Genomic DNA, 13931 nt, shown 5'->3' with positions numbered 1-13931 from the left:
AAAGGATTAAAAGTTGTAACTTTGCCAGTAACACATTTAAAGCAATCAACATGTAAGAACTAAATTTATCACAGTTGATATCTGAGAAAGCACGAAATTTGGATAGCAAAATGGTATGGTTCACCAGTAAATCAACCAGCAACCAAGGGCGGAATTACATATCAAAACAGTCTTCTCGGTGTTTCACAACTCAGCTAAAGAAAGACTAAACATCATAGACTCTAGTTGGTAAAAAGGGCAAAGGTGAGAACAGTGTTCTTACATCATCACTCTCTTCCTTCTCAACGACCTTCTCTTCCTTCTTGGACTCAGCTGCAGGAGCAGCACCGCCACTGGTGGGAGCAGCTGCTGCGACAGCAACACCACCACCATGATGCGTGTAGTTGACACGTCCGTTGGGAACCCCAAGAGGAAGGTGTGATGCGCACAGTAGCAAGTTTCCCTCAGTAAGAAACCAAGGTTTAATCGAACCAGTAGGAGCCAAGAAGCACGTCGAAGGTTGATGGCGGCGGGATGTAGTGCGGCGCAACACCAGGGATTCCAGCACCAACGTGGAACCTGCACAACACAACCAAAGTACTTTGCCCCAACGAAACAGTGAGGTTGTCAATCTCACCGGCTTGCTGTAACAAAGGATTAGATGTATAGTGTGGATGATGATGGTTGTTTGCAGAAAACAGTAGAACAAGTATTGCAGTAAATTGTATTCAATGTAAAAGAATGGACCGGGGTCCACAGTTCACTAGAGGTGTCTCTCCCATAAGATAAATAGCATGTTGGGTGAACAAATTACAGTCGGGCAATTGACAAATAGAGAGGGCATGACCATGCACATACATGATATGATGAGTATAGTGAGATTTAATTGGGCATTACGACAAAGTACATAGACCGCTGTCCAACATGCATCTATGCCTAAAAAGTCCACCTTCAGGTTATCATCCGAACCCCTTCCAGTATTAAGTTGCAAACAACAGACAATTGCATTAAGTATGGTGCGTAATGTAATCAATAACTACATCCTCGGACATAGCATCAATGTTTTATCCCTAGTGGCAACAAGCACATCCACAACCTTAGAACTTTCGTCACCGTCCCAGATTTAATGGAGGCATGAACCCACTATCGAGCATAAATACTCCCTCTTGGAGTTAAGAGTAAAAACTTGGCCAAAGCCTCTACTAATAACAGAGAGCATGCAAGATCATAAACAACACATAGGTAATAGATTCATAATCAACATAACATAATATTCTCTATCCATTGGATCCCGACAAAGACAACATATAGCATTACAAATAGATGATCTTGATCATGTTAGGCAGCTCACAAGATCCGACAATGAAGCACATAAGGAGAAGACGACCATCTAGCTACTGCTATGGACCCATAGTCCAGGGGTGAACTACTCACTCATCACTCCGGAGGCGATCATGGCGGTGAAGAGTCCTCCGGGAGATGATTCCCCTCTCCGGCAGGGTGCCGGAGGCGATCTCCCTGAATCCCCCGAGATGGGATTGGCGGCGGCGGCGTCTCGGAAGGTTTTCCGTATCGTGGCTCTCGGTACCGGGGGTTTCGCGACGAAGACTATATGTAGGCGGAAGGGCAGGTCAGTGGGGCCACACGAGGGCCCCACACGCCGAGGCCGCGCGGCCAAGGCCCGGGCCGCGCCGCCCTAGTGTGGCGGCGCCTCGTGGCCCCACTTCGTAAGTCCTCCGGTCTTCCGGAAGCTTCGTGGAAAAATAGGCCCCCGGGCGTTGATTTCGTCCAATTCCGAAAATATTTCCTTACTAGGATTTCGAAACCAAAAACAGCGAGAAAACAACAACTGGCTCTTCGGCATCTCGTTAATAGGTTAGTGCCGGAAAATGCATAAATATGACATAAAGCATGCATAAAACATGTAGATATCATCAATAATGTGGCATGGAGCATAAGAAATTATCGATACGTCAGAGACGTATCAGCATCCCCAAGCTTAGTTCCTGCTCGTCCCGAGCAGGTAAACGATAACAAAGATAATTTCTGAAGTGACATGCTATCATAACCTTGATCATACTATTGTAAGCATATGTAATGAATGCAGCGATCAAAACAATGGTAATGACATGAGTAAACAAATGAATCACAAAGCAAAGACTTTTCATGAATAGTACTTTCAAGACAAGCATCAATAAGTCTTGCATAAGAGTTAACTCATAAAGCAATAAATCAAAGTAAAGGTATTGAAGCAACACAAAGGAAGATTGAGTTTCAGCGGTTGCTTTCAACTTATAACATGTATATCTCATGGATATTGTCAATGTAAAGTAACATAACAAGTGCAATATGCAAATATGTAGGAATCAATGCACAGTTCACACAAGTGTTTGCTTCTTGAGGTGGAGAAAGATAGGTGAACTGACTCAACATAAAAGTAAAAGAAAGGCCCTTCACAGAGGGAAGCATTGATTGCTATATTTGTGCTAGAGCTTTGGTTTTGAAAACAAGAAACAATTTTGTCAACGGTAGTAATAAAGCATATGTGTTATGTAAATTATATCTTACAAGTTGCAAGCCTCATGCATAGTATACTAATAGTGCCCGCACCTTGTCCTAATTAGCTTGGATTACCGGGATTATCATCGCAATACACATGTTTTAACCAAGTGTCACAAAGGGGTACCTCTATGCCGCTCGTACAAAGGTCTAAGGAGAAAGCTCGCATTTGGATTTCTCGCTTTTGATTATTCTCAACTTAGACATCCATACCGGGACAACATAGACAACAGATAATGGACTCCTCTTTAATGCATAAGCATGTAGCAACAATTAATGTTCTCATATGAGATTGAGGATGTATGTCCAAAACTGAAACTTCCACCATGATTCATGGCTTTAGTTAGCGGCCCAATGTTCTTCTCTAACATTATGCATGCTCTAACCATTAAATGAGTGGTAAATCTCCCTTACTTCAGACAAGACGGACATGCATAGCAACTCACATGATATTCAACAAAGAGTAGTTGATGGCGTCCCCAGGAACATGGTTATCGCACAACAAACAACTTAATAAGAGATAAAGTGCATAAGTACATATTCAATACCACAATAGTTTTTAAGCTATTTGTCCCATGAGCTATATATTGCAAAGGTAAAGAATGGAAATTTTAAAGGTAGCACTCAAGCAATTTACTTTGGAATGGCGGAGAAATACCATGTAGTAGGTAGGTATGGTGGACACAAATGGCATAGTGGTTGGCTCAAGGATTTTGGATGCATGAGAAGTATTCCCTCTCGATACAAGGTTTAGGCTAGCAAGGTTATTTGAAACAAACACAAGGATGAACCGGTGCAGCAAAACTTACATAAAAGACATATTGTAAACATTATAAGACTCTACACCGTCTTCCTTGTTGTTCAAAACTCAATACTAGAAATTATCTAGACTTTAGAGAGACCAATTATGCAAACCAAATTTTAGCAAGCTCTATGTATTTCTTCATTAATAGGTGCAAAGTATATGATGCAAGAGCTTAAACATGAGCACAACAATTTCCAAGTATCAAATTATTCAAGACATTTTAGAATTACTACATGTAGCATTTCCCGATTCCATCCATATAACAATTTAACGAAGAAGATTCAACCTTCGCCATGAATACTATGAGTAAAGCCTAAGGACATATTTGTCCATATGCAACAGCGGAGCGTGTCTCTCTCCCACACAATGAATGCTAGGATCCATTTTATTCAAACAAAAACAAAAACAAAAACAAACCGACGCTCCAAGCAAAGCACATAAGATGTGATGGAATAAAAATATAGTTTCAGGGGAGGAACCTGATAATGTTGTCGATGAAGAAGGGGATGCCTTGGGCATCCCCAAGCTTAGACGCTTGAGTCTTCTTAAAGTATGCAGGGGTGAACCACCGGGGCATCCCCAAGCTTAGAGCTTTCACTCTCCTTGATCATATTGTATCATTTCCCTCTCTTGATCCTTGAAAACTTCCTCCACACCAAACTCAAAACAACTCATTAGAGGGTTAGTGCATAATAAAAATTTACATGTTCAGAGGTGACATAATCATTCTTAACACTTCTGGACATTGCACAAAGCTACTGGACATTAATGGAACAAATAAATTCATCCAACATAGCAAAAGAGGCAATGCGAAATAAAAGGCAGAATCTGTCAAAACAGAACAGTTCGTAAAGACGAATTTTAAAGTGGTACCAGACTTGCTCAAATGAAAATGCCCAAATTGAATGAAAGTTGCGTACATATCTGAGGATCACTCACGTAAATTGGCATAATTTTCTGAGTTACCTACAGAGAATTAGGCCTAGATTCGTGACAGCAAAGAAATCTGTTTCTGTGCAGTAATCCAAATCTAGTATGAACCTTACTATCAACGACTTTACTTGGCACAACAATGCACAAAACTAAGATAAGAAGAGGTTGCTACAGTAGTAACAACTTCCAAGACTCAAATATAAAATAAAAGTACTGTAGTAAAAACATGGGTTGTCTCCCATAAGCGCTTTTCTTTAACGCCTTTCAGCTAGGCGCAGAAAGTGTATATCAAGTGTTATCAAGAGATGAAGCATCAACATCATAATTTGTTCTAATAATAGAATCAAAAGGTAAATTCATTCTCTTTCTAGGGAAGTGTTCCATACCTTTCTTGAGAGGAAATTGATATTTAATATTACTTTCCTTCATATCAATGATAGCTCCAACAGTTCGAAGAAAAGGTCTTCCCAATATAATGGGACAAGATGCATTGCATTCAATATCCAAGACAACAAAATCAACGGGGAAAATGTTATTGTTAACCATAATACGAACATTATCAATTCTCCCCAAAGGTTTCTTTGTAGAGTTATCAACAAGATTAACATCCAAATAACAATTTTTCAATGGTGGCAAGTCAAGCATATTATAGATTTTCTCAGGCATAACGGAAATACTTGCACCAAGATCACATAAATCATTACAATCAAAGTCATTGACCTTCATCTTAATGATGGGCTCCCAACCATCCTCTAGCTTTCTAGGAATAGAAGCTTCACGTTCTAGTTTCTCTTCTCTAGCTTTTATGAGAGCATTCGTAATATGTTTTGTAAAGGCTAAATTTATAGCACTAGCATTGGGACTTTTAGCAAGCTTTTGTAAAAACTTTATGACTTCAGAGATGTGGCAATCATCAAATTCTAAACCATTATGATCTACAGCAATGGGATCATCGTCCCCAATGTTGGAAAAAATTTCAGCAGTTTTATCAATTTCAGCAGTTTTACCAGTTTCGGGCAATTTTGCACGCTTTGCACTAGGAGTAGTAACATTGCCAACACCAATTATTTTACCATTATTAGTAGGAGGTGCAGAAACTTGTGGAGCATTAGCATTTCTAGTGGTGGTAATAGTCCAAACTTTAGCTACATTATTCTCTTTAGCTAGTTTTTCATTTTCTTCTCTTTCCCACCTAGCATGCAATTCAGCCATTAATCTTATATTCTCATTAATTCTAACTTGGATGGCATTTGCTGTAGTAACAATTTTATTTTCAATATCCTTATTAGGCATAACTTTCGATTTTAGAAGATCAACATCAGAGGCAAGTCTATCAACCTTAGAAGCAAGAATATCAATTTTATCAAGCTTTTCCTCAACAGATTTGTTAAAAGTAGTTTGTGTACTAATAAATTCTTTAAGCATAGCTTCAAGTCCAGGGGTGTGTTCCTATTATTGTTGTAATAATTCCCATAAGAATTACCATAACTATTACCATTAGCAGAAGGATATGGCCTATAGTTATTACTAGAATTGTTCCAATAAGCATTGTTGTTGAAATTATTATTTTTAATGAAGTTTACATCAACATGTTCTTCTTGAGCAACCAATGAAGCTAACGGAACATTATTAGGATCAATATTAGTCCTATCATTCACAAGCATAGACATAATAGCATCAATCTTATCACTCAAGGAAGAGGTTTCTTCGACGGAATTTACCTTCTTACCTTGTGGAGCTCTTTCCGTGTGCCATTCAGAGTAATTAATCATCATATTATCAAGAAGTTTTGTTGCTTCACCAAGAGTGATGGACATAAAGGTACCTCCAGCAGCTGAATCCAATAGGTTCCGTGAAGAAAAATTCAATCCTGCATAAAAGGTTTGGATGATCATCCAAGTAGTCAGTCCATGGGTTGGGCAATTTTTAACCAAAGATTTCATTCTTTCCCAAGCTTGTGCAACATGCTCATTATCCAATTGTTTAAAATTCATTATGCTACTCCTCAAAGATATAATTTTAGCAGGGGGATAATATCTACCAATAAAAGCATCCTTGCATTTAGTCCATGAATCAATACTATTCTTAGGCAGAGATAGCAACCAATCTTTAGCTCTTCCTCTTAATAAGAAAGGAAACAATTTTAATTTTATAATGTCACCATCTACATCCTTATATTTTTGCATTTCACATAGTTCAACAAAATTATTGAGATGGGCAGCAACATCATTAGAACTAACACCAGAAAATTGCTCTCGCATAACAAGATTCAGTAAAGCATGTTTAATTTCAAAGAATTCTGCTGTAGTAGCAGGTGGAGCAATAGGTGTGCATAGGAAATCATTATTATTTGTGGTTGTGAAGTCACACAACTTAATATTTTCAGGAGTACCCATTTTAGCAGTAGTAAATAAAGCAAACTAGATAAAATAAATGTAAGTAACTAATTTTTTTGTGTTTTTGATATAGAGAACAAGGCAGTAAATAAAGTAAAGCTAGCAACTAATTTTTTTGTGTTTTGATATAATGCAGCAAACAAGAAAGTAAATAAAATAAAGCAAGACAAAAACAAAGTAAAGAGATTGGATTGTGGAGACTCCCCTTGCAGCGTGTCTTGATCTCCCGGCAACGGCGCCAGAAATTTGCTTGATGCGTGTAGTTGACACGTCCGTTGGGAACCCCAAGAGGAAGGTGTGATGCGCACAGTAGCAAGTTTCCCTCAGTAAGAAACCAAGGTTTAATCGAACCAGTAGGAGCCAAGAAGCACGTCGAAGGTTGATGGCGGCGGGATGTAGTGCGGCGCAACACCAGGGATTCCGGCGCCAACGTGGAACCTGCACAACACAATCACAAAACTTTGCCCCAACGTAACAGCGAGGTTGTCTATCTCACCGGCTTGCTGTAAACAAAGGATTAGATGTATAGTGTGGATGATGATGGTTGTTTGCGAAGAACGAGTAAAGAACAATTGCGGTAGATTGTATTTCAGATGTAAAGAATAGGACCGGGGTCCACGGTTCACTAGAGGTGTCTCTCCCATAAGATAAATAGCATGTTGGGTGAACAAATTACGGTCGGGCAATTGACAAATAGAGAGGGCATGACCATGCACATACATGATATGATGAGTATAGTGAGATTTAATTGGGCATTACGACAAAGTACATAGACCGCTATCCGAGCATGCATCTATGCCTAAAAAGTCCACCTTCAGAGTTATCATCCGAACCCCTTCCAGGATTAAGTTGCAAACAACAGACAATTGCATTAAGTATGGTGCGTAATGTAATCAATAACTACATCCTCGGACATAGCATCAATGTTTTATCCCTAGTGGCAACATCACATCCACAACCTTAGAACTTTCTGTCACTGTCCCAGATTTAATGGAGGGTTGAACCCACTATCGAGCATAAATACTCCCTCTTGGAGTTAAGAGTAAAAACTTGGCTAGAGCCTCTACTAATAACGGAGAGCATGCAAGATCATAAACAACACATAGGTAATAGATTGATAATCAACATAACATAATATTCTCTATCCATCGGATCCCGACAAAGACAACATATAGCATTACAAATAGATGATCTTGATCATGTTAGGCAGCTCACAAGATCTGACAATGAAGCACATAAGGAGAAGACGACCATCTAGCTACTGCTATAGACCCATAGTCCAGGGGTGAACTACTCACTCATCACTCCGGAGGCGATCATGGCAGTGAAGAGTCCTCCGGGAGATGATTCCCCTCTCCGACAGGGTGCCGGAGGCGATCTCCTGAATCCCCCGAGATGGGATTGGCGGCGGCGTCTCGCGGAAGGTTTTCCGTATCGTGGCTCTCGGTACTGGGGGTTTCGCGACGAAGACTATATGTAGGCGGAAGGGCAGGTCAGGGGGCCACACGAGGGCCCCACACGCCAGGGCCGCGCGGCCAAGGCCCAGGCCGCGCCGCCCTAGTGTGGCGGCGCCTCGTGGCCCCACTTCGTAAGTCCTCCGGTCTTCTGGAAGCTTCGTGGAAAAATAGGCCCCTGGGCGTTGATTTCGTCCAATTCCGAAAATATTTTCTTACTAGGATTTCTGAAACCAAAAACAACAGAAAACAGCAACTGGCTCTTCGGCATCTCGTTAATAGGTTAGTGCCGGAAAATGCATAAATATGACATAAAGCATGCATAAAACATGTAGATATCATCAATAATGTGGCATGGAACATAAAAAATTATCGATACGTCGGAGACGTATCACACCACCGCTTGGAACTGAAGCGAACTTCTCCCTACCAACAGCCAAGAGCTCAGTGATGTCCTTGCCCTTCACTTGGGACAGCAAGAGTTCCAGCCTCTCAGCATCGATTTCACAACCAACTGCAATGCATAGAATCACCTTGAAATTAGATGGCACCATTGCATGTAAAAGGTTATATTAGATAACACTGCATTTTAATTTAACAACAAAGTAAATATGTCACCTATTGTAAATCGTCCATTGGTCTAAGATGACAGACTCTCATGTAAAATGAAGTGACATAACTGTATTACTACTACACATAGTTCATAGTAACTGAAGGTTTACTTGGCATTAGCATAAAACAGATTGATGGAAGTAGAAAAACAAGCTACTAGCATTACGATAAATAGAAGGACTGAAAATTTCATCAGGTTCTCAACATTTGACTGCTAGATAAAATGGGCGAGACAAAATTACCTGACTCCAGGGTGGAGGTCAGGTCCTCTGCAGAGGGGCAGGAGTTGCCACCGAGGTAGGCCAGCAGGTAGGCAGCGATGTACTTCATCCTGAAAAAGTAAGACAATTCTCAGCAAACGTGACATCAAACAACTGATAGCAGACTAGAAATCATGTATTGAGGTATCAAATTTATGGTGCCACGCCACATGTATACAAACGATTGTACAGAGAATCGGTCAAAGGGCATCACCTCGCGAGGCGCGTGTAGAAGAGCTGCTTGGAGAGCTCCTGGCACTTCTCGACGGTGGGGGGCTGCACGACGTACTGCTTGTTCTTCTCCATGGCTTCCTTGTAGTATGCGCCGCCGTGCTTGGACGCGAAGTCCGCCGCCTGCGCCGCCTTGGTCCGCAGCTGCGCGAGCCTCGCCGCCATCGCCACCAGAACCTGCGAAGCGCACGCGGAAACAGGTCAAATCGAGAGTGGCAGATCTGGTTGCGCGGATCTGGCGCTGGATTGGACTGAGCGGCTGATCTGGGTGGAGGGAGGCTAGGGGAGAGGCGGTGAGAGGAGGTCTGCGGTGGCCGGCGATGTGGAGCCGGGGAGACGAGGTGGAGGCGGCGCACGAGGGTGTGTGAAGGAGACGAGGGAGGGGTCTGTGAGAGGAGTAGGTGGGGTTGGATACGGGCTGACCTAGAAAAACTTTCGGACCAAATTTTGGTCTCCCGCGGCCCAAAATCGAAAGCCTGTGGCGGCAACACCAATTTCACAACGCGCGCAGATTTTGCTAATGACGTTTTGACCTAAATTGCCAATGACATTTTTGCCCAATAACGTCACGATTTTCTAGGGTTTTGCCCCCCCCCCCGAGTGGCCAACGACGGTCAAAGCTAGGAACGTCATAAAGCTATGACATTTTGATTTCCAGTAATAAAAAAAACGTCATATTATGGCAGATTTCTTGTAGTGTCTAGACCACTTCGTTGATATACCCATAAAGTATACCCACAACAGTAGCCCCCGAAGTTTTCCGAGATTCGTCATTCCTCCGTCTGTTTCTGCCCGGATCCGAAGAGAATCTTGAAGAGCTTCCAAAACTTCTTTGTTTCCGACTTCATTCAACCGAAAATCACTTGTTCTTTTGTAACGGTAACTTAGCAGATTTCTCGCCCACGTCGCGCACAACTTCCCCTTTTCCCGCGTTAAATTTTCGGGTATGCAAATCTTCAGCCGGAAATTTCGGAGGCGCGTAGTTAGGTCACCACTGCGTCCATTTCACCGCTTTTAACCTAAGACATGTGGCGATCATCCAACGGTGCGACCGTTCCGTTCCCACCATTGGATTCGACTCACGAATTTCCGCGCGAGGCCTACAAGTACCCCATGCGCACGATCACTTTCACTTTTTCACCGCCCTCACCACTTCGTCTTCTTCCTCGCGCCAGCGCCGCCCGCTAGATCTCACTTCCGGCGAGCTCCTCCCCGGAAAGCTTCGAACGCCGCCACTCCAAGGTCTCCCTCGACCCGAGCTGCTCGCGTTTGATCGAGAAATCGTCTCCGCCACCGATTCGTGGTCTCGCCAAAGGCCTGCGCGTCAAGTCCGGGAGCTTCTTCCTCGCCGGCATCACGGGGAACCGCCACTCCATCACCGGTAAGTCCGCCGAACTTGTATAAGATAACTTAGCTAGTTCCGGCTATTTAAGCGTTTCACGATATGCATGCAGCCGGAAATATGTCCACTAGCTCACCTAAGTTCACCGGTAGCTCTCTTAATAGCCCACAGCCAAACTCACCGGATCCAACCTTTGCTGTGCCTTTAGCATTCCTTCCTCCCAACGTTTCCGATATTAGGCTAGCTCAACCTTTCTCCTCCTCTTCCAGCAATATCCTCGGCCGGATCCCAACACCCCAAGAGATCCAGGAAGAACTAGAAGCACAAGCAAGGATGGCTGCCAAAGTACAAGAGGTTGAACAGAAGAAGGGCTCGAAAGCCCGGAACCTTTAAGGCGATAAGGGACAATGGTGGCCTTGCGAAGTCACTGACTCGGAGCTCAAAGCCTTCGCCAAGGAGGGCCTCATTGCTCCGGACACCTGGAGTTTCCAGAAGGACTCCAGCACTCCAAACCCGGAGCCTGATGAACGCGTCTTCACTAAAGCCTGGGTGGAGCGCGGCATGTCTCTTCCTCCCTCCGAGTTCTTCTTGTCAGTGCTTAGCACTTATGGCCTCCAGCCACACAACATATGCCCCAATTCCTTTCTCCTCCTCTCGAACTTTGTGATTCTCTACGAGGGTCATCTCGGAATCCACCCAGATATTCGCCTCTGGCAATTCTTCTACCGAGTCAAGAAGGAGACCAAGGATAAGGTTAGGGTAAATTGCGGAAGCATGACGTTTGTGCTCCGCCCCAAAGGATATTTTCGGCTCTTGCCTCCCACGAGTCCTTCCGGTACTGGAATGCCGGATGGTTCTACGTGAAGAACGTGTCAGTTCCGGGCGTCCACGACGGCCTCCCCGCATTTGTCAACAAACCTCCGGAGGAGCTGGCCAGCTGGAGTCTCATCCCTGCCCCTGCCCAGTATCTGGAACTGGACAAGGCTGCTCGGAGGATCTCTTGGCTAGTCCATGACGGTTTAACCGGAATGGACTTGACCTTGAGCTGGTTCACCCGCCGAATCCAGCCGCTCAAGTACAATAAGCGGCTGATCTGCGAATACTCCGGGGTCGACGACCAGCTGCAGGTGACCCGGGACAATCTGCCAACATATTCTCTAAACAAGAGGATCCGGACACTTGTGAAGCTTACACGGGGCCACGAAGATCAACAAAGATATCTCTTCAACAATAAATGCCCTCCGGTACGTCTTCGCACTTAGTCATTTTGCTTCTTATACTTGAAATATTCTAACTTTTTCCATGTTTCCTCTACAGCTCAATTCTTTAGCGGAGGATGGTTTCAGAAATATTTTATGTCTACCTGCTGGTCACTCCGGGCATAAAACCCGAATCCCGAATCCCGAACCCGAAACTCCCGATCCCGAACCCGTATATCCCGAACCCGAAATTCCCGAGCACCTATTCGGGAAGGTGTTTTGAATTCCCGAATTTATTTCAGGAAATTCGGGTTTGTAATCTTGACACCCGAATATCCTGAAGATCCCGAAAAGCCCATCAACAATTGGAGTTTAGAAAGGCCAGACGCATTGAGTCCAGCCCAACTGAAGCGACCAGTGAACCCTACACTACCACGACCCCAATCCCCATCTCCCCGGACTGCCGGACCCCCATTCCCTCACCAGCCGCCACCTCACAGCGTCCGCGCTCCCCTGCTTCCTCACAGCGGCGATGCGGAGCCGCCGGTCGCCATTGTCGTCTGCAGGCCTCCGTCCTCCTCGTCTCAGTGTGGTCTCGTGGAGACCCGCACTTCGTGGAGTCCTTTCCCTATTCTTTCTGGCATGCTCTGCTCTGGACTCTTCTCACTGCGGGCTGGCTGCTTCTCCACGAGACCATTGTTGCTGGCCAGCACCTCGTGGAGACCCGCACCTCGTAGTCGTACGCACTGCTGGCTGCTACTCACTGCCACACTATTTTGTTGATTGAATCTCCTGCTCAGTGCTCACTTTGTGTGTCCGTATGAAGCTGTGAATTGAGATTTCGTGAACTCGTGATGGTGCTTGATGTCTACGAGTGCTTCTATTCTTGTAGACAGTGTTGGGCCTCCAAGAGCAGAGGTTTGTAGAACAGCAGCAAGTTTCCCTTAAGTGGATCACCCAAGGTTTATCGTACTCAGGGAGGAAGAGGTCAAAGATATCCCTCTCAAGCAACCCCTGCAACCACAAAGCAAGAAGTCTCTTGTGTCCCCAACACACCTAATAGGTGCACTAGTTCAGCGAAGAGATAGTGAAATACAGGTGGTATGAATAAATATAAGCAGTAGCAACGGCGCCAGAAAAGTGCTTGCTGGCGTGTGGTTGATGGTGGTAATATTGCAGGAAATTCAGATGCAGTAAAACAGTAAACAAGCAGCGATAACAGTATTTAGGAACAAGGCCTAGGGATCATACTTTCACTAGTGGACACTCTCAACTTTGATCACATAACAGAATAAATAGATAGATGCTAGACTCTACACTCTCTTGTTGGATGATGAACACCACTAAGCGTGTAGGATTACATGAACCCTCAATGCCGGAGTTAACAAGCTCCACAATATTCAATGTTCATGTTTAAATAACCTTAGAGTGCATGACAGATCAACATAACCAAACCAAGTACTAACATAGCATGCACACTCGTCACCTTCACACTACGAAAGGAGGCATAGATCACATCAATACCATCATAGCAATAGTTAACTTCATAATCTACAAGAGATCACAATCATAGCCTACGCCAAGTACTACACGATGCACACACTTGTCACCATTACACCGTGCGGGAGGAATAAACTACTTTAATAACATCACTAGAGTAGCACACGGATAAATTGTGATACAAAACACATTGCAATCATAAAGGGATATAAATAAGAACTTCACTATGCCATTCATAACGATGAATAAGTATTCCGTGAAATATAGCCTAAGAGACCCACACGGTGCACACACTCGTCACCTTTACACACGTGGGACAAGGAGTCTCCGGAGATCACATAAGTAAAACCCACTTGACTAGCATAATGACATCTAGATTACAAGCATCATCATATGAATCTCAATCATGTAAGGCAGCTCATGAGATTATTGTATTGAAGCACATAGGAGAGAGATTAACCACATAGCTACCGGTACAGCCCCTAGCCTCGATGGAGAACTACTCCCTCCTCATGGGAGACAACAGCGTTGATGGAGATGGCGGTGGTGTTGATGGAGAAGCCTTCCGGGGGCACTTCCCCGTCCCGACGGCGTGCCAGAACAGAGACTCCTATCCCCCAGATCTTGGCTTCGCGATGGCGGCGGCTCTGGAAGGTTTCTC

At 44.0% G+C, this 13931-nt stretch overlaps 1 protein-coding gene across 1 annotated transcript; it reads right to left on the bottom strand.

Annotated features, from left to right (window-relative positions):
- Positions 1–262: 262 nt before the first annotated feature.
- On the bottom strand, positions 263–9068 carry LOC124682021 (60S acidic ribosomal protein P2A-like; the record flags this gene model as incomplete). The annotated part of the gene is made up of 3 exons (XM_047216787.1): positions 8981–9068; positions 8524–8640; positions 263–369 (listed from the first exon to the last, which is right to left on the bottom strand). Coding segments are annotated over exons 1-3 (312 nt in total), but the record flags the coding sequence as incomplete, so codon positions are not given.
- Positions 9069–13931: the final 4863 nt, after the last annotated feature.

This window comes from Lolium rigidum, unplaced genomic scaffold (assembly GCF_022539505.1).
Source record: "Lolium rigidum isolate FL_2022 unplaced genomic scaffold, APGP_CSIRO_Lrig_0.1 contig_65713_1, whole genome shotgun sequence".
NCBI lineage: Eukaryota > Viridiplantae > Streptophyta > Magnoliopsida > Poales > Poaceae > Lolium > Lolium rigidum.
This window is presented reverse-complemented; position numbering and strand designations above follow the sequence as displayed.